The 21,157-nt window shown below is 60.1% G+C and overlaps 1 protein-coding gene across 3 annotated transcripts; it reads right to left on the minus strand.

Moving 5' to 3' along the window:
* Positions 1 to 1,865: 1,865 nt before the first annotated feature.
* Positions 1,866 to 19,429, minus strand: SUSD3 (sushi domain containing 3). Of its 3 annotated transcripts, none has more exons than XM_027616960.2 (5): positions 14,747 to 14,942; positions 8,210 to 8,398; positions 7,632 to 7,776; positions 6,871 to 7,026; positions 1,875 to 3,832 (listed from the first exon to the last, which is right to left on the minus strand). In XM_027616960.2, exons 1-5 carry the CDS (start codon positions 14,925 to 14,927, stop codon positions 3,637 to 3,639), a joined length of 867 nt encoding a protein of 288 aa, XP_027472761.1. In that variant the 5' UTR covers positions 14,928 to 14,942; the 3' UTR covers positions 1,875 to 3,636. The 3 variants fall into 3 exon arrangements, with proteins under 3 accessions (XP_027472764.1, XP_027472761.1, XP_027472762.1); XM_027616961.2 differs by lacking the exon at positions 14,747 to 14,942 and adding an exon at positions 19,316 to 19,429 and having other exon boundaries at positions 1,880 to 3,832; XM_027616963.2 differs by lacking the exon at positions 6,871 to 7,026 and having other exon boundaries at positions 1,866 to 3,832.
* Positions 19,430 to 21,157: the final 1,728 nt, after the last annotated feature.

Here is a 21,157-nt window from a genome sequence, read left to right on the forward strand (position 1 = left end):
AATTCCGCCGGGCTTCCCTCGGAGGCCCAGGCGGAGGGATTGCAGGGGCAGGGCCCCCTGGGGCAGGAGGGTCACGGGCGCCGCCTGGGGTCCCTCTGGCCTCTCGCTGGCCTGTGCGCTAGGGCGCGCCCCAACCAGCTCCGGGCCCCGGGTGCTCCCTCCCACAGGGGCCTCCCAGTGGAATGCGGCCTGACCCCCTTTATTCCGCTTTCTGCACACTGTCATGGCTCCTAGCGTTTACCTCTGGTTGTTTCTCCCTCTAGAAGTAATCTCAGCGCCATAAGGGCGGGGTATGGATGGGACTGCAGGGTTTCCCAAGCGCTCCCCACCTTCAGTGAGCGCCAACCGGTGGCCCGCATTCCACCTTCACATCACTTCCCCTACGGGATGAGCAGGGTTACCAAGGCTCAAAGCATCGGAGTCCTGGCAGGCCAAGCCTCCCAGGTGCAGGATTCGCTTCAAGGGCCCCACACCCAGTGCGCATGGCCCCACGCCTCTGTGCCCTCCAGATGTGCCCTTCAGGCGAGCTGGGTGGAAGTGTGTGGAGGGGCTGGGGTCTACCAGCCCTGTCCCCACCCCGAGGGCAGCTGGTGGCCGCAGCTCCCCAGGTCAAAGGGCTGGCCAGACGCTCCTCTCCTGGCTGGGGGCGCAGTGTCCCCCGCGCCTGCCCACTCCTGCACCCACCAGTTGCAAAGTGAGCACTCGGGCCGGCAGGACAATGGTCCTGGGCCGCTCTGCTGAGCACTGAGGGTCTCACACAGCAGACCGGATCGACCTGTGTGGGCTTTGCGGAGCTAACTGAAGATCCCCACCTGTCCCTGGACCTCAGGGATGCACTGGCCCTGCCCCCCTCCACCCCCCCCAACTCCACTTCCACATCAGACATTTGCTTCTTTTGAATTCTGTCACTGTGGCATGATTTATGTGATCAGAAAGTAAATACAATTTTAAATTGGGCAGGGGAAGCCCACCCCAGGTGGTGTCTGCACCTGCTACCCACTTCTCATTCAGGCCTCTTCTCAGCCCCTGCCCCAACAGCTAGGCAAAGTCACAAGACAAACAAGAAGTAGGGATGCTGGCAGCTCCTCACTCGGAGGGCTCATCTGCATAATTAATAAGGTCCTAGAAGTCAAGAAGAAGGGGGTCAACACTCCTGTATTCAGTGAAGGAGGAAGCAGCCTTGCGGGGCCGCTCAATTCTGACCATGACAAGAATTTCATGTTTCATGGATCCAAGTGGCACAATCCAAGATCCTGATCAAACCCTGTGAGGGCCCGGCAGTGGGGAAGGCCCCACACCACCGCAGGGCACCTCCCCGGGCTCCTGGTCCTGTCCCCCAGCACTTCCCGCTGTCTCCCCACTAGAATGTCAGCTCCTAAGGACAGGGCCACACCGGGTCATGGTGCCAGGCATCCAGTACCTGCTCCAAAAATGCACTTAAAGCCTGACTATATGAGCTGAAGAAAGAGGGGCTGGAGGCAGGAGGGGCGTGGGGTGCCATGGGCTGAGGGTTGGCCTATGTGGCTGAAGCTGACTGTGCAAAGGGACAGTGGTGGGTGATGAGGGGGCCTGAGTGCTCAGGAGGAGCAAGGACGTTCTCATCCCACATTCTCACACCACCAAGGCCCACCATTCATTCCTTCACTCTCTCATTCATTCAACACACGTCTCCTGAACACCTCCCGCGTGCCCAACCCAGAGCTAGATTATTACAGGGAAGCTGGGGCCCTGCCCCAACAGAGGTCCCCGGATACTGACAAAACAAAGGAGGGATGGGGCGCTGAGCGCTATGAAAAGCAAGAGGCTAGAGGCCTCCTGGAGGGGCTGCCCACCCCTAAGATGGCCCCGCCCTCCTCACATCCCGGGTCACGCCCTTCTGCAGTCTCCTCCCCCCGCGAGCCAGGCGGCCTGTGTGACTGGTGACCGGTTGCGGAGTGAGCTGGGTGCCCTCTGAGGCCGGGATGTAAGGTGCCCGTGGCTCTGCCCTTCCCTCCTGGGCCACCTGCTCCGGGGGAGCCGCCCCCGCATGCTAAGGACACGCAGGCCGCGCTGCAGAGAGCCCGGTGTGGGCAGGAGCGGAGGCCCCCAGCCAGCAGCCGGCACCAGCTGCCCCCCAGGGAGGTAATCTCCTGGAAGTGAGTCCCCGGCCCCGTCAAGCCTTCAGGTGAGACCACAGCCTCATGAGGGACCCCGAGCCAGAACCACGCTGCCAAACCCCACCTGAAACAGAGCGGTAACAAGTGATTATTGTTTTTGAGCCACTACGTTTTGGGGTCATTGGTCACGTGGCAGGACACAAGGAATGCACCGGACATCGGAGCAGGCGCCTGGCTGAAGTGAGGGAGGGCTGCACACGATAGGGGAAGAGGATCATGCAGGAGCCCGGGCACAGATGACCTGAGCTTGGGAGACAGTCTGTGTGGCCGCAGTGGACTCAGCACCAGCAGTGAGGTCAGGGGGTGACGGGCGTGTGAGGCAGGGTCACACAAGCCAGAGCCCACAGTCTGAGGCTGAGAGGAGGGTGTGCTGAGCTCCAAACGGCTGCCTCCCCTTGCAGGCACCCCCAAACCCTGATAGCAGGCCTCCCACCACCCCATCCTGACAAGCGCTAGGGCTGCAGAGGGCCTGAAGAGAGACAGGGAGAACTCAGAGCCTCGGCGGACTTGCTCAAGCCCCATAAGGAAGGGCCGTTTGCGACAGCATCGTCGTCCCCCTCTGGGATCAAGGCCGCAGGGCAGCCTGTCATGGAACTGCTTTGACAAGACTGGGGTTGGGCAGCTGTGGGTTGGGGGGGCACCAGGATGGCTTTGAAGGTGTCCACCCCTGCCTGGTCTTCCTGCCACGCAGAAGGGGAGTCCAGCCGCCCCCCTCGGTAGGTGGAAAGCAGCGGCCGTGACCCGGCATGACTTCCCAGGCCCCTGAACGGCAAGGCTTGCACTCAGGACTCTCATCATGGACACTGGCTACCAGGGTCAGCGACACCCAGGCCACGGAGACGACCACCACCAGCGAGGCCTCTGCCAACGGCTGTGGCTCCTGGCTGTGTGCACCAGCTGGCCTCCACGTGGCCCGGTGCCAGCCCCTGGCCAGCTGCTCTGCCCAGCAGAGCCTGCAAGCCCGGAGCGATAAGGGAGCTGTTTCACACCTCGAGGAAAACCTGCTTGACGTTCTGTTACAGAGACATCGGAAATCGAGACAGCGATTTTTACCTTCGTTTTTCCAGTGTTAGAATTGTTTATTTCACACCCCTCTCCCCTCGTGGCTACTTGCAGGGAACAGATGCAGCGACCCAGCCGGGTCCCTGCTCCCTCTCCACAATGCAAAATGAGATTTGCTAAAACGTCCCCCAGTCTTTTTAAAGGAGCCAGCTGGCGGGGGCGGGGGTGCTGCATGTTGTTCCAGAACCTCAGTGGTGGCTGCAAGGGTGCCGATCTATGACAGCTGCTCCAGCTGGGCTCCCCTGGGACGGGACACCCCTCTGGAGTCCCCAGCTCCGCTCCCTGAGGGATCCCTAAATCCGGAAGCTGGTTTCACTGACCCATCGCAAGCTGGACACAGGTCGAGATGTAGGTGGCTGGGTGGTGGGGTGGGCCTGGTCCTCCCCGTGTGGAGGGCAGCCTCCGGACTCTGCCTCAGTCACCCCGGGACGTAGGCCATGTGCTGTCTGGACATTCCTGCAGTGGGCCAGGAGGCAGGCGGGGCGCCCCCCAGGTCCGCTGTGTGCACCATCACCTGGGCATGGGGTGAGCCCGCAGGACAACTGGTGGTCCAGGGGTCCTTGTCCATGCTGCGGGCCACGCCAGCCAGCTCTCTGGTGCCCTCACCCAGGTCCCTGCAGGAAGAAAAAGCAAGGCTTGGGAGAAGAGCAGGGACCCGGTATAACCTTGACCCCATGACGGGCCCATGGGGCCTGGCCTTCCGTGGGCTTGGGGCAGGCTCAGAACTGCCCTGAGCCTGAGGAGGTCCCTCCACTGGTGCCCCTGCCTGGGCCTCAGACCCCGCACCTGTACGAGGTACATGGTCCAAGAAGCAGCATGCCCACCTTCCAAGGTGGGAAGGGACTTCTTGGGGTGGTGCTGAGGAAGGGGGCTCACTCAGAGTGTGCATAAACCCCAGGGGCCAGACTTCCTTGCCTGGCCTGGTTGCCCCGGGCAGAGAAGGGACACAGGGGTCCTAGGAATGTCTAGGAAGACACCCTTGCTCCTGTCAGGCTGTCCTCTGGTGGTCTGGGCCCAGATCGCCCACTGTCTGCATCTTCAGTTCCCTTGGGCATGCCACCCCAACCCACAAAGGAACCCATTCTGCAGGCTGGTGAGACCCTGCCCCCACCCACCGGGCCCCTCTCCTGCATACACTGGCCACTGCTCCCTGCAGCCTGTGCACCACCCCCAGCTTAAGATGCTGTCTCTCTCCTACCCCCACAATGCAGGCTCTCCCAGTCTGTTCACCTCAGGCATCACCTCCTCCAGGAAGGCCCCCCCCGATCTCTGCTCCCACCCACACCTAATTCTCAGAAAAGCTCTAGGAAATAGTAGGAATTAAGAAGTTATCCCTTAGTTCAATGAGTAAATGAATCAATTAATTAATTAGTGGAGAGGAAAGACTGCTTAGCAGGCAAGTCTATGGACAGCCTTAGTTCAAACCCAGCTTTACACTTAGTAGTTGTGTGTGATTCTGGACAGCCTTCTTAAAATGGGATGAAAACAGCGCACCCCCCACCCCCCAAGGTTAGAAGAGTGTCTGGCATGGTGAGAGAGCCGGGAAGCATCCAGGAAGCAGAGGCAAGGTCAAGGGCACACCCCACCTCCTAGAGACGATTTTACCACCCACAGTGGGAGCCACCAGGCACCGGGGCCTTGCCCAGCAGGGCACATACGAGAGGCAGCCATTCCTCCCCCACTGTACCGGCGTGCTCCCCAGCCGGGACACAGGACAGTCTGTCACAGGTCTGTAACCAGAAGGCACCACCGGCAGGGAGTGACCAAAAAGCTCTGAAACCTGCCGAGGGGATATGCCTTTTGGAGAAGGGGATGCGCTAGCCAAGACCGTGTAGCACGGTTGGAGCTAGAAGGAAGGCTCTTGCAGCGGGTGGGTGAGGTCCTCTTGCACAGGCTCACAGAGCCCCCAGAACTGACCGGTCAGCAGCCGGTCACTCAGCAGAGGAGCCCACAATAAAGCCAGCAATGCCAGCGGCACCAAAGGTGTGGGGGATGCTCTTCCTCAGCGTTAACCGAGGCGGTGCCCGTGAGCGGGAAGCCGGCACCCGCTGAGTAAGCAAGCGGACAACAGATCAGGACACTCGGAGACAGGACCCAGCTGTGCTCTGGGAGAAAGAACGTGCAGAGAAAAGCATCCAGACAATTTGGCCCCAACAGGCCATTTCTAGGATGGCCCCAAATGTCGTCTTGGAAAAGAAAAACCACTCGATGTAAGCAGACATTCACCCAAACATGAGTGCAGTGGGTGGAGCATTTGGGGTGAAGCCCGGGGGGCCTCAGATGCCAGGGCAACATGGCGTGGCGCGGCGGTGGAAAGGGCTCAAGGCAGCGTCTCTGCTGAACCACCGTGATGTACGCCTACTGCGTGACCTAAGGTGCATCTGGAGCTCCAGGGAGGGGACAGGAAATTGATCCCTTCCCACAAGCACAGCACGTGGCACGCAGACACAGGACAGGACAGCCACGCCCAGCCCACGTGGGGCGCCACCTCCTGAGCCTCAGTGTCCTCATGTGTGCCTCAGGCAAAAGAGCAGGAAGAACGGTGATGGCTGGCACTCACAGGGCCCTCCCCCCGGCCCAGCCCAGCACTACTGAGACCCTCGCTGTTGGAGAGAGGACACTAAGGGCTGAGCAGCCAGAATGCAGCATGGCCATCAGGTGGAGGCGGGCAGAGGGAAAGAGCAGCCAGCCCTGTTTCTGAGTGCTGCCCTCCACCCCTTCCTTGGAGGAGCAGCAGGCCCTGGGCCACAGCACGGGAAGCACTGGAGGTGCATGCTGAAAGCAGGTAGGATTAGGGCATGGCGCGGCTCCCGCCAAGCAAGGGTTGGAGCCCGGGGACAGAGACCATGAGCATGGCAGGTGGGCAGGAGGCCCATTACACTATTCCCTCTGCTTCTGTCACCCCCAGGGCAATAACTGGTTCCGGCTGGAACATCCCTGGACCCCGAGGCCACAGGTCAGAGGTCGTAGGGGCAGCAGAGTGGCCCCTCGCAGAGACCCCAGTCTGCGTGCCCATGGGGTGCCAGCCCGACCGGTGTCTGTGATCCGCACCCGCGCCGCCACGGGGCACCTTGCAGAGAAGCAGCCCGAGTGTGGCCGTGAGGAAGCCTGGCGGCCCAGGACACGGTCTCTGTGGGACCACAGGCCCAGAGCCCGCAAAAGGCAATGCCACCAAAGACAAACGGCTGTGCCATTTACGGCACTCAGAGGCCCCAGCCGCCGGTGCCACTTGTCATCGGGGTCAGAGGGCACATGCTCAAAGCTAGCGACACTGGGAGGTGCTCTCTCTGCAGCCCACGTGCCGCCTCGACTGGACTCCCTGAGTCAGAGAACGGGACGTAAGAGAACGACCTTATAACGGCTCAGAAAGTGTGTGCACATGTGCAGGAAGTGTGAGAGACAGGACAGGGAGAGACAGCGAGCCCTGCGGGGTCCTCGGGAAGGGAGCTCACGTCTCTGCAGGTTTGAATTCCCAGGATAAAGGCCTCAGGTGCGGGGCCTGGACCCAGGGCTAGAAGGACCACCGGCCGCTGGCGCAGGGGTGAGACCTGAGGCCCAGGTGAGCCAGAGCAGCGCGTGGGGTGGCAGTGTCCTCACCGGGCCAGCCCCCCCGGCCTCGCCCCGGTGCCCCCCTCGCCGCCCCCATGCGCACGTGGTAAAACTGTAGTTGTCATGTGCCTGGCCAGGCCAGACCCCCGGCTCCCTGCTGCCGCCACTGTTGCTGTTGTTCAGGCCCTTGAGGCCAAGGTAGGCCGCTGGCACCGTCTCCAAGTCCCCGGCTCTCAGCTGGAGCCACAGCTGGGTCGCCCTGGGGAGAGATCGGGGAAGGACGCTCAGAACACCAAAACCTCTGCGGGGCGGCTCTGCTGCTGTGGCCAGAAGCTCTAGAGATGGATGGCGCCAATGGAAGCCGAACACTGAGCTCCGAATCACACACTCACACAGGGTGAAGATGGCAGCTTGCACGTTGTAAATATTTTATAGTAAGAAACATACAGAAAAAGCTACGTTACAGTGAAGAAGGAAAGTGGTGGTGGGTCAGCCTTCCAGCCGCCGGCAAAAACTCACCATCGCCGGTCAGCCCTGCTCGCCTGGCACAGTGGGGCGCAAGCCGCAAGCTGGCCCAGACTGAGGGAGAACCAGACCAGCCCCGCGTGCACGGCCCGGTCAGGAAAGATCTTCCACGGCCATGAGGCTCCGTGAGCCGCGGGATGCCGAGACCCCGGATGCCACGGGGCAGCGCCTGTAGCTCAGCTCCCGGAGTAGCCAGGGCAGCTCCCGGAGTAGCCAGGGCAGCCCCCGCGTCCCCACACACCCGCAGGAGGCCCCAGCACAGACAGCAGGTGCCTGTGTAGAGCCTCTGTCCTCAGCTCCGGCAGCACGGAGGGGTAGAGGCCACAGGGGCCAGCGTACCTGTCGGATGGCTGCTCACTCCTCTTCATGCACTTCATGAGGCAGCAGGTGAAGAAGGCCATGGACATGAGCAGGATGATGGCGCAGCTGACGATGGAGGCGATCACAGCCACCTTGAAGCCAAAGGTCTCGTACGGCGGCACGGCTGCAGGAGACACAAGGCCACCTCCTGTGTGGGGCTTGCCGAGGGCCTCGGCAAGCCCCATCCCATTGCAGGGGAAGGCAGGGAGCTGGTGGTGGGGGCAAAGTTCTGTGCAGAGTGTTGTCGGGGTGGGGTTATCAGGGAACACTGCCCTCTAAGAAAGGGGTGTTCGGGCAGGGTTTTAGAGGGTGTGTAGGAGTTCACAGCGGCACACTGGAAACAGCTCTGACAGCGAGGTCAGTGGTGGTCCCTGGTTCCCACACACTGAAGCCTGGGCCCCAGATGCCTGCACACAGCCCATGGCATGCTTCCACAAGGTCACAAGCCGGCACAACCCTCTCGGAGCCTATGGGCCGTTTCAGGTGACTTTCCGGAAGGGCTCAAAGGCTAGGTGACTTTCGGGAAGGGCTCAAAGGCTGGGGGGAGCAGGCCTCACATTTGCACACAGGGGTCACTGAAGACCACTCGGCGACACTGCCCTTCCAGGCACAGGTCAGGAGGCCGGACCCAACCATCTGGTGGCCTGAGGGGCAGTGGAACACGATGACGGTCCCCACAGAAGTGCCATTGCCACGGAGGACTTGGAGGGTGCCCCGCGGGGGTGGCCACACACGTGTGCACGTGCCTAGGAAAGAAAAGAGGAGAGATGGCATGAGGACCCATCCTGGTGGGCGGAGGGTGGGCAGGAGCCCTGCCAGCCACGTGACGCTCCAGAGAAGGTCCCATGGCCCAGACTACTGGGCGTGGCAGCCATCTGGCCAGTGGCCCAGAGATAGACACAGAGCGGATCCCCCAAAGTAAGCGAACTCTAGAGGTTCCAAAGACCACGGTGTTGAACTTTGTGTCAGAAGACAATAAAGGCAAATTCAGGCGACCCTTGAACACAGTTTGAACGGCTCGGGTCCACTTGACACGGGACTTTTTACAGGACAGAACTGTCCGCGTATTTCCCTTACTTGCGACTTTCCCAATGTTGTTTGCTTCTCTCCCGCTCCCTTTATTGTAAGAACACAGTACATAACACATCTAACACACCAGCTATGTGTCTAGTGACTGTTGGTGTGATCGGTGAGGCTTCGGTCACCAGGAGCCAGCAGTGGTAAAGTTTTGGGGGAGTCTGAAGTTATACCTGAATCGCAGCTGCGTGGGTGTCAGCGCCCCTGACCCCTTGTGATGTTCAAGGCTCAACGGCACATAATTAGCATCTAAGCATAGCTGTGAAGGCGGAGTCCAGAAAAAAGGGAGGGAGACGTGGACAGTGTGAAGAGTAAACAGGAAAACTTCCAATAATGGAAGAAACAGGGAAAGATATTTGGAGAACAGAGGACAAAGGTTCAACCCGTGTGTGATCGCACACACCCACACAAACGGAACATCCCTGTGAACAGGAACGGCTGATGCGGGATGCAGCCCCTCACAGAGGAAATGCAAGGAGCCGAGCGTAGGAAAGAACACTAGTCCTCGCAGTGCTGGGGAGAGCTAGTCTTCCCCCCTCACGCTGCTAAAAAGGAAGAGAAAAAAGATCCGGGGCGAAGGTCCTGAGGCTGGAAACGCCCGCTCTGGGACTCAGCGGGTGGGTGCAGATCCAAACCTCCCTGGACAAGTCTGGGAAAATGTTAAGAGCCTTGTGTTGTGTGTATCATCCAAGAATTTAGCCAAAGGAAAGACGACGAATCTGCAGCCAGGATTTCTATACCAGGATGTTCACTCCCAAGCGTAAGCAGAAGAGTGGAGGGTTGGAAACCACCATGTGCCCTGCTGTGGAGCCGGGACAGGGAATCCAGGCACATCCTGGCAACAAATGCCACCATGCTGGCCTACGTGAGGGCACAGAGACAGGCTGAATGAAGCAGCAATCACAGCACTTGTATAAAATAACCACAACGACAATAGCTGGCACTTCCCTGGAGCCTACTGCGTGTGGGACGCTGAACCCACACCTTACATGCATTAACACATCAATCTGCACAGCACCTTCCTGGGGAGCTGCCATTCTCCCCGCCTGACAGGTCAGCAAACCGAGGCACAGAGTGGTTAAGTCACTTCCCGAGGTCACAGGGCAGGGATTCGGAACCAGGCAAGGTGTCTCCAGGCCAGCTTCTCAACACACATGTGTGCACACAGACACACGTGCAGAGACACACATGTATGCAAGATACACATGTATGCAAGACAAACACATGCACACACAGTGCACACACACGTGCAGAGACACACATGTGCACACACGGCGTGCACAGATACACGTGTGCAAGACACACACATGCACACACGTGCACAGGCAGAGACACACATGCACAAACATACGTGTGCACAGACATGCATGCACACACATGTGCCCAGAGACACACATGCACGCACATACATGTACACACAGGCACGCATGCGTGCAGACACACGTGTGCGCAGAGACACACATGCACAAACATATGTGTGCACCGACATGCACGCACAGACACGTATGTGCTCAGAGACACACATGTGCACACACATGCACAAACACACGTGCGCGGACGTTCATGCACACAGACACACATGTGCCGAGAGACACATGCGCAAACATATGTGTGCACAGACGTGCATGCACACAGACACACATGTGCGCACAGAGACACACATGCACAAACATACATGTGCACAGACGTGCATACACAGACATGTATGTGCCCAGAGACACACACGTGCACACAAAGACACACATGCACAAACATACATGTGCACACAGACACACATGCACCCAGCCACATATCCTTTGTGTCCAGCTTCTCTGCTCAGGACAATGCCCGGGGGAGGCGCCAGGCATGACGTTCTGTGGTCCACTTGGCATGCTATGACCCGCCAAGCTCCTCCACTCCCCAGCCTGCTCATCACGTGGCTTTCCCCGTGTTCTGACTTTAGCACCAGGCCTTCCTCCTTCACTTGCTCCAGCCCCAAAACTTAGAGCCCTCCCTGACTCTTTTTCTCAATCCACGGCTAATTCACCAGCAAACCCTGTGGACTGCGCTTTTAAAATCTATACCCAGGACATCTGCAGGGAGCTGGAGCGCCCCCCCTCAGCACCCCACTTCACACAGGCTGTAAGGGCAGAGCACACCCAGGATGGGCCAGGGCAGTGGCTGTTTCTCAGAAGGACCACAGCTGCACACGCACACACCCCACACAGTGTGTCACATGTCTGCGCATGACCACCCCCTGCAGGGGAAGGCCAGGCCACCCGTTGTCACGCTGTGAGGGCGAGGCTGCGAAGGGGGCAGTGGCCTGAGCATCGGCCCTGTGTGGGGCAGAGCCAGGCCTCCCCCCTCGCCAGGAAAACAGCAGGAGCGTGGCTGCCTGACCCCTGGCTGTGCGCAGTGATCTTGAGGGACGGTGCCTGGCTGTGCTCTGCCAGGCTGCAAGTGCTCAGCCCTACCGGGAACCTGGAGGGGGGCCCACAGGCTGCAATGTGGAGGAAAATGTGAGCCGGGGGCCTTATGCTTTGTGCACTCTGTGGGGGGGTGCTGACTCCCGGATCAGCTCCGACGACACTGGGCACCTAATGGGTGCTTTGCGCCCGTGACCAGGGCAGTCCCTCACTCCCTCACAGATGGGGAAACTGAGGCACAGCAAGGCTGGACAGTGCTGGGCCTCCCCATGTGCAGGTGTCCATCACCAGCGTCACCACCACCACCAGCAATGCAGCTCTCATAGAATGTTCCGGTCAGAAAGGATCCTCACTCCTGGCCTGGAGCAGCACTCATAAGCACCCCAGAGGACAGCGGGGAGGAGTACTTATTCCCACTTTTCTGCGAGGACACCGAGCTTGCGGAGGTGGCGGATGCCACCGGGAGGGGCCCGGAAGTAACGCAGCAGCATAGCAGGGGGTGTCTCCACACTTACGCATCAACAACAGGGTCCAAAGTCACAACAGAAAAGTACGGGTCAATCAGAACAGAAAAACAAATGTCTTAAGAACCAGGGGCAGGGCAATGAGTTAAAAAAAGATAAAAGGCATTCACATTGGAAAGGAAGAAGCAAAACTTCACCATCCAATGACATGATCTTGGATCTAGAAAAATCCCCAGGAATCTAGTAAAAACCTGCAGAAAGTAATAAGCAATTCCCACAGGGCCGCAGGAGACAAGACCGACACATGGAAATCCGTCGTATTTCAGCACAGCGGCCGTGAACAGCCTGGATGTGAGGCGGAGACGGCAATCCCACTTACTTACATAGGATAAACTGAACAAAAGAAGGGCAAAACTTAAACCCTGGAAACTCGAAGACATTGTTGGCGGAAATAAAGGTCCTGAACAAAGGGGAAGCCGCCCGCCCCTGTGGACCGGGAGACGGACTCCGAGGGGACCGACGCCGGCCTCCGCTCACCTGCACACACAACACGGCCTCTACCGGAGTACCGGCTGCCGCCCCTCCAGAAACCAACAGGCCAGTCCCAAAATTCACAAAGACTTGCAGATGGAGTCCACACAAAAACTATCCTGAAAAAGAACAAAGTTGGAGGACTCACAGTTTCCTATTTCACAACTTTCCGCAAAGCTACAGTGACAAAGGGACAGACATCGAGGCCAATGGCGCAGAACTGAGAGCCCAGAAATAAACTCATATTTACAGCGAAGCAAGTTTCGAAAAGCGTTCCAAGACAACTCAGTGGAACGGGAACAGTGCTCCCGCAACCGGTGCCGGGACGATACCCACGTGCTCAGTAGAGCCGGCTCTCTGCTCACACCGTACACGAACTAACGTGCAGTGACTCACAGACCTAAATATAAGAGCTAACTCTGAGAAGGCAGAGGGATAAATCTTCCTGACCTTGGATCAGGCAATGATTTCTCAGATATGACACCAAAAGACAAACAACAAAAGCGAAAAACAGATAAACGAGACTTGATTGAAATGAAAAACGTTTGTGCTTCAAAGGACAGGATCGAGAAGTAAAAAGACAAGCCCCGGAGCCCGAGAGAACATTTGCCAATCATACCTCTGGTAAGGGGATTGTATTCAGAATGCAAAAATTATGATTAACTTTTTTAAAGACTTTATTTATTTACTTCTCAGAGAGAGAGAGAGAGAGAGAGAGAGACAGAGAGAGAGAGAGAGAGCACAAGCAGGGGGAGGGGCAGAGGGAGAAGCAGACTCCCCGCGGAGCAGGGAGCCCGCCGCGGGGCTCGATCCCAGGACTCTGAGATCATGACCTGAGCCGAAGGCAGACGCCCAACCAACCGAGCCACCCAGGCGCCCCTAAAAAATTATTATACCGAATTATAAAAGGGAACCAAATTTAAAAATGGGCAAAGGATCTGGATGGACATTTCTCTAGAGATAGACCAGTGGCCCATGGAAAGATGCTCAGCACCCTTCGCCTTCAGGAAAGCGCTAATCAGGTCAGGGAGGGACTGCATCACATCCACAAGCACCCGTACATGAGACAGAGGGTGACAGGTGTAGCAGGGATGTGCAGAACCCGGAGCCTCGCGCGCGGCAGGCGGAAAGGTAGCGGGCGGCGGCCCTGGCAGGTACGCAGCGCTCACACGGAGAGTCAGCGCGTGATGCCGCAACGCCCCGCCCGGCTACCGAACGGAGAGATGAAAACGCACCCCCCCAGACTTGTACACACATGTTCCCGGCAGCGTTATTCACAACAGCCGAAACGGAGAAACCGCCCTCGTGTCCGCCAACTGATGAACGGATAAATGGCACATGGTACCAGCCACACTTGGAATATCAAAGGAGAGAGGCACTGACCTACCGTGTGGCCAAGCGGCCACAAAACCTCACGTGGTCTGACTGCATTTCTGTGAAGCACCCGGAAGAGGCCCATCCTCAGAAGGAAAGCGGACTAGCCAGGGGCGGGGAAGAGACAGGTACAGCACGCACGGCTTCTTTCTGGGGTGACGAAAGTGTTCTAAAGCGGACCGTGGTGAGGGCTGCCCAGGTCTGCAAATGTACCGTGAGCCACCAAGCTGCACACATTAAATATCGTGTACCTCAAATGGGTGAATCATATGGAATATGAATTACATCTCAATAAAGCTCCTACACAATTTCAAGAAAATACTTCTGTCAGTCAAAGAAATGCCAATTTAAAATGCGAGGTATTGTTTTTGGCCTGTTAGCTTGGCCAATATTAAAAAGACTAGCCTACCAGGGTGGGCAGGGGGTGGAAGGGCGCAGACACAGCACCTGCCCTGTGCCCTGACCTGGACGCTTCCCACTCACGCTCACTGGCCTGGGGCTACCCAGAGGGAGGCACACTCTGAATCCAGAGTCAGCTCTTAACTGACCAAGCTCTGCCCCGAAGACGGCCATGGGGGAGGGAATCAATGTAGTCACGAATGAATGGAAGGATGCCCAGAGTCAGCGGGCCCACCAGGATCCCTGGACCTGGACTCATGCTGACCTTCCGGGCAGGGCAGTTTGGAACCGGGTAGATAGAGCGCGGCAGCCACAGGCCAGCCATGTGGCCCCTTCTGCAGAGTCACCGGGCCCCAACACTTCCCAGACCCCAATTTAGAGCTGTCACTTCTGCATTCTTGTGTGGCTCAACAGCTTCCTTCAGTACCGCCCAGCATGGCCCTCGGCGAGGGGAGGGGGCTGAGCCCTGGGGGTGTTCGCAGCAGTCTGCCCAGCCTCCCGGTCTGTACAGCTAGAACTTTCTCAAGAAGGCCAGGTGCCCCAGGGATGGAGCCGCTGATGAAAGGTCCAGGGTCAGGGTCAAGCTGGAAGACGTGGTAACAAATCCCTTCAACTCTGCGACATGTCCGGCATGTCTGAGACAAGCCGGGGAGAGCACCCGAGCAAGCGTCACTGCTGCATGTAACCGGGTGGTCCGCTCTGCCCTCCAGGGCCCAGCCCAGACCCCTACCCCTCGGGCTCGCCGGCCCCAGGAAGCAGGCAGCAAGCCAACTCTGCACCCGCCCCGCCCCGCCCGACCAGCTGGGTGACCCCATCACTCCACTGCTCTGGGCTTGGGACCCACCTGTAGGTGCAGCAGCGGACCAGGGGCCGGGGGGCCTGCCCCAGACAGCATAGCCCCAGCAGGGAAACCACCACTGCCATCTTGGACACAGCGCGCCCTGGCGTGTGCACAGGGTGGGGGGAGGGCCTGTGTCAACAGTCACATCCTGTGCTGTGGCCAGTTCCGGGGCCAGGATGCCCATCCTCGGTTTCACCACCTGGTAGTGCTCCTCCCCAAGTGCTCAGAGCCGTGAAGGTGGGAGATGTGGGGCGTCAGAGGTGGGGAAGGGGCTGCGCTGACCTGCAGACCCTCCATGGCGCACCCCCAATGCAAGACAGGAAAAAGGATGTGGGGCTCACCCTGTGAACACGCCGTGAGGCTCTGAGACTGAGAGCAGTCCTGGCCCCCTCCCCAGCCCTGTGGCCTCAGACTCTGCATTTCCTGGCAGTGAGGGGAGCTCGTACCCCTCAGAGACGGGGAGCCGCACCACCGGCACAAGTGTGCTGCTTGAACACTTAAAAACACAGGCCTGAGGAAATAATCCTGGCAAGTGAGGGGTGGGTGAGAAGCCCTGCCCACAGCCTGTCCTGCAGAGGAGGCCAGGCTGGGAGCTCAGGCCCCCATAATCCCAGAGCCTGGACGGGAGGCGGAGGACGAGCAGGAGGGTGCTCCTGCTCTGTGGGAATGTGCCCAGCCCCCAACCTCAGGGCCTCTCCACAGGGTCAGACTCTGCTCCGTCTTCCGGACCCAGGTCCTCGCTCAGACTCTAGGTCCCCATCTGCCAAACGGGGTGACCTGCCCCCAGGCTCACGGAGAAGAGGAGGACCACCCCACGGAAACCTTAGAACTGCGCCTGGAGCTCAGAAACTGTCCCCTGGGAGGGGGCTTACTGCCTCATCCTGACCCTCTAGTCCATGGCACCCAAGACACCTCCACCTGCCACCCTCCCAGCCCCAGGCTCCTACAGGGTCTCCTGCATCCCTTCCCTGGCTGAGCCCGTTTTCCAGCCGAGGAAGCTGAGGCCCACCATGTCTACCCAAGGCCCCAGGGTGTCCACTGGCAGGGTCCCCACAAGACTTCCCACAGGACTCGCGACACACAGCCAGGGACAGGGCAGGAAGGTGGCACGTGCCAAAGGGTTACTGGGGATTCAGACACACCTACCAAGACCCCCGCCCAGAGACGTCCTGAGGAGTCACCAAGGCCTGGTGGCTGGGCCAGCTGGCTCCAGCAGCCGTGTCCCCGAGACACTGTAAACTCAGCCTCTGCTCACACCCTCACTGACCCCTCCCCAGCCCAGAGACCCCCGGGCCCGCTCACTGGCCCGCCAGCAGCCCCTCCCTTGATGTCTAAGAGGCAAATGCCATCTTCTCCCGTCCCTCAGATACCCAGCGGCCCCTGGACGACCCTCTCGCCTGCGACTGGCCCAGTCATTGGACGCTGCACCCCCAGCCCTTCTCTGCCTGGACCAACACGCCCCTCAGCCTTTGCTGCATTGTTCCTCAGGCCCTTTATGGCACCTCTCCCTGTCTCTTTTTTGCTATGCCCAAATATATCTTAAAGGAGGAAAAACACTGTGAATGCATTTGTTGCAAAGAAGACACAAACCCAAACCAAACCCTGTGGGCTCCCTGGACAGTGAAGGGCAGACCTGCCCTCGAACGGCCGCATCTCCACCCGACCCCCCCCTCGCACACTGAGGGGAGCAGAGCCTGACTCGGGTGCTTCCCCAGCCCAGCCCGCATGGCCAGCAGGGTGAAGGACAAGCCTCTCTTGTTAATCTTTTATCTGGAACCTTGGACCACAGGCCTGCCCCTCCCATCCTCCTTCCTGGAGACCACGCTGCCCTCAAACCCTGACCTCACCCTCGGGGGCCCCAGGTAAATAAGTTACCTTTCCCACTTCTGCCAAAGGAACACTGGAGACGGGGGAGGCAGGCCGCAGGGACAGCCTATTGTGGGCCTGGGTCTCTGCACCACTGGGGGGTTGCTTCTTGCTCTGAGTCTGTTTCCCCCAGTTGGAAAGGGAAACCTGAGGAGGAGAGTTTAAAAGGGTGACCTGCACACACACAGGTGTTCTATGGAGGGTGGGACCCCCCACGACCCCAGCAGGGGGGCAGCCACATGTGGGAGGCCCACAGCCCTGGCTGTGTGTCCTCAGGCAAGACACTCGCCCTCTCGGGTCGCATCTCCTTTCCCCGTGGAGGGCGGGCCCGGACCTCGGCCAGGGTAGAGACTGGGTCACCCAGGGACTCCCCTGGCGGCTGGCAGGTCAGCTCACACCAGCGGAATACAGTCTTCCAGAGCAGAGCCAGGCTGATTCCCACCCTCTCAGGGGAGAACATCAAGGCTCTGCCCGCACCTGGAAGGAGGGCGAGCTGGCCTCGGGGGAATAGAGGCCACATTTGGATTCCCATGGCCCACGGCGCGCCCTGAGCCTCAGTCTCTCCTCTGTGAAGGAGAGGGCGCAGGTCAGCTGTACGGCAGGGCCGCAGGAGTGCCGCCCAGGGCACACCCTCGCCATCCTGGGTCCTCCTGCTGCCCCCTTCCCAGGCCCCTCTTTCAAAGCCTTCCAGAAGGTTGGGGGGGGTCACCTCCAGCTGCTGGAACCCTGTGTTCCTCCTACCAGGCTGCGTTCCTACACAATCTCCCCCATCAGGGAGTTGCTGGAGCTGCCCTGGGACCAGGGCCAGAGCCAGCGGGGACCTGTGGGCAGTGGAAGGGTGGCCTCCGTGGTGGGCTGAGGACCCAGTCAGCCACTCAACATCATTTAAGCCCTTGCTCTGAGCCAGCCTCCCCCACCGGCCCTTCACCAGCCACACATGGGCGATGGGGGAAGAACGTGGACCCCAGGACACAGCTGGACTTCAACACCTGCCCTCAGGAAAGCAGAGTAATGTGTCCGTTCTACGACTGCAGGAAAAACACCCCCTACTGCTATGTTTTAGGGAGTGCCAAAGTGTCTCCGAAAGACCCCCACACACATCCCTTCACAACCCCACAGGGACAAGAGGGCACCTATTTCAGAGCTCAAGAGACCGGGGTCATGGGGCAGGGGAGTGGTGGAGTCTGGATGGACATGTTACCCGGTAGCAGAATGACCATGGCCAGGGTGGGTGCACAGGCCCCCCTGACTCCGCCTGGCCTGTCCGCAAGCCAGGGGGCAGGTATACAGTGTCCACCACTTAGCACATGGGGAAACTGAGGCCAGAGGCAGAGGGGGGCTTCCAACCCAAATGCTGGAGAAGGACTCAAGGACTGCGAGCGCCCCCTCCCCAGGGCTCAGGTCTGGGAGAAGGCTGAGCTGTAGCTGATCAGAAGCAGGGACTGGCCCCTGAGAGCCCTCCCCACGCTGAGTTCTCAGCGGTCTTTTGTATGCAAACATCAGGGCCCGCCATCCCTGTCCTAGGCTCCGCTTGGCAAGTCCCTCCTTCTCCTGGTCAACATCCAGCTCCCCAGGCTGTGCTGCAACACAGCCACAGGGTCCTCAGGAACAGGAGCAAAGCACCGAATTCGGGAGGGGGTGGGGTGGGAGGGAGTCAAGGAAAATAAACCCACCCCACCCAGCCAGGGGCAGGTCTCAGCTCCTGCTTGCGAAGCTGAGCACCTCTGCTCTGCTGGCAACTTACCTCCTCGGGCCTCAGTTTCCCCATTTGAGAAGGAGCTGCCCACCAGTCCCTCCCCCCCCCCGCCCCCAGCGTGGCAGGTGTCATTGTTTTAGGCCTGAATGGCTGTCCCCAGGGGCTGTGACCTGGGCCAGCCTGCTCCACCAGGTCCACCTTCCACGTGTGCGAAGAGCCCAATCCTGCCCCTGGCCTGGGGCGCAGGTGTGCAGAGACCCTCAGGCTCAAGGGGGAGGGGGGGGCGTCCACTAAAGTGAGGCCCTGGGACATCTGGTTCTGCTTCTACAAGGGTTAGGCGTTAGACGCATTCATGCAGCAAAGCCAGCTTTCAAACCCGGGCCTTCGGAGGAGTGTCCTACACCCCAGCCAAAACACGGCGGTGAACCCTCATCAAAACCCTCTCGAAATCAGTCACAAAGTAAGCTAACTGCCCGCCCACCCTCCTCCCGGAGACCCCGGGCCTCATCCCGGGCCTGGCAGCCGCGGGACCTCCGGCAGTCTCTCTCTCCAGGCTCAGTTTCCCCACCTGTGAAGTGGGGTTGGGGGGCCAGCCAGGAGCACGTCCCCGCAAAGGCAGGCCGGTTCCCCACGTCCGCCGCACCGACTTCCCCTGCACCTAGCCGGCCGCGCCGGCGGAGAGGGCACCGCACCGGGAGAGGGCGCGCACCTGGGCGGGTGGGCGGCTGGGCGCCGGCGCCTGGTTTCGGACCGCCTGCAGCCGGGCTTCGGCTCTGCTGGGGTGCCGGCTGGGCCGGCCGAGAGGGTCGGGGAGGCTCGTTCTTGGGCGGCTGCCCGGCTGGGGGCCGTCCCGGACCCGGTTGTGCGCCCCTTCTCCCGGCTGTGTGCTCTCTTGCCCCCACCGCTGTGCGCACCCCCTCCCCGCCTCCGCCGTGCAGCCCGCCTCTCAGCTTCCCTGTCGGTGAAATGGGTGCAGAGCCCCGCTCGTGGCCCGCAGCCCCAGCGCTCACCTGTGCGGTTCCCCGGGGCGGGCTCCGCGTCCCCTGCGCGCTCCCCCGGCCTCGCCCTGCGGCGAGGGGTCGCGGCCGCCCCGGGCATCCCTGCGCTCGGCGGCGCTCTGCGGGGACTGCGGGGCCCGAGCCCTTGGGGCGGGGCAGCCCTGGACACGCCCTCCAGGGGCCCCGCCCCTTGGGTCTGGGGGCGGGGCCGGCCCCGCGGGAGCCCCAACCCCCAAGGGGCCAAGCTGGCTGTGCAGGAAGTCTCGCTCCACGGCCTTGCACGGGCTTTGCCCTCGGCTCCCGCCCCTGCGAACACCCCGGTCCCCCAGGCCAGGTGTCTTCCGTGAGGGGCACATGGGGACCCCACCTGTGTCACCGTAGGCCAGGCCCTCTGAGCTAGGGGTCCTAGGTCTTCACTAAGGAACTCCGGGTGCTGGGAGCAGATTCAGACCCCTGGGCTCTGGCTGTGCCCCCCCTACACACCCGGGGGACCTGCCCTCTCCTGGCTCGCCCCCTCCAGCTCGACTCCCTTGGGTCGTGGTACCGGGCTGGGTCCGGAGCTGCGGCCCGCCCCTTCCTCTCCCAAACGCCGCCCAACCCAGGCGCCGCGCCCCGCACCACCCTGGCAACCGCCCAGGGGGGCTCTCCTACCATTGACACAGGAGCTGAGGCGGCTCTGGGTGGCTCAGGGCCGCTGCTGAGTAGGCTTGTCGCCCTGCCTAGCAGAGGGAAGCTTCCTTAGCAGAGAGAACAGCAGATGCAAAGGTCCTGAGGTTGGAATATTTTGGAAGCTTGAGGAACAGCCAGAAGTCTGGTGGCTGGCTCAGGAAGTCTGGGAAGGTGGCCCAGATTGAGAGGACTGGCTCTGGAGGCCCTGGCAGGTGGCAGCCAAGAGGTGAGTGTTCTCCTGGGACCACAGAGTAGCGTTCCAGCAGAGCAGTCCCCCCCCACCTGCTTTCCTAGTTCAGTAGAATACGTGAGGGGCATGCCCCTATCCTGGGGGGGGTTGCTTTCACCCCATAAAATCTGCTCCCCACTTCAGAGCGGTGAACCACACATGACGAGTTTCTTCGATTCCCTTGACCAAGCAGGTCTTTCCCATTTGCCACATTGGGAAGCCAGGTGAGTCCACAGGGTTCCCTCCAGACCGTGCTAGGGGCCTGGAGCCCCAGAATTCCCTTCCAAATGCCCCCCAGCCCATCTCCAGGGATGCACACAGGGCTGGGGGGGGGAGGCGGGATGGCTTCCAGAAGCCCAAAATGCAGAATTGAGCCTGGTCACTTAGGGTGTGTATGTTTTCTGGGGCTGCTGTAACAAGATCCCACGGGCTGAGTGCCTTAGGATAACAGCAATGTGCTCTTGGGGTCCCAGGGGCCTGAAGTCTAAGATCAGGTGTCAGCAGAGCCGCCCCTCCAAGGGTGCCAGGAAGGATCTGTTCCAGGCCTCTCTCCAGCTTCCCACAGTTCCTTGGCTTGTGGCAGCATCATTCCAGACTTCACGCAGCTGGCTGTCCCTTTGTAGGTTTCTTTCTCTGTGCCCAAATTTCCCCTCTTCTATAGGAACACTAGTCTTACTGGATTATTGTCAGCCTTTTGACCTCACTGTAACTTGGTCACCTGGAGAAAGATGCTGTCTCCAAACTGCATGTTCTGGGGTGCTGGGAGTTAGGACTCCTGCACTTGAATTTTGGGGGTGGGGTGGGCACAGTTCAGCCATAACAGATGGTATCAAGGTCGGAGACAGACATTTTTCTTAGCCAGGCGCCGGCTTGGCTGTGTGTTCTGGGTGTTCAAGCATGTGGTGCTGGACAGCTAGGGGTGGCCGAGGACCTCTGCCACATCCCATGGGAAACCA

The sequence above is a fragment of the Zalophus californianus genome, chromosome 13 (genome assembly GCF_009762305.2).
Source record: "Zalophus californianus isolate mZalCal1 chromosome 13, mZalCal1.pri.v2, whole genome shotgun sequence".
Taxonomy (NCBI): domain Eukaryota; kingdom Metazoa; phylum Chordata; class Mammalia; order Carnivora; family Otariidae; genus Zalophus; species Zalophus californianus.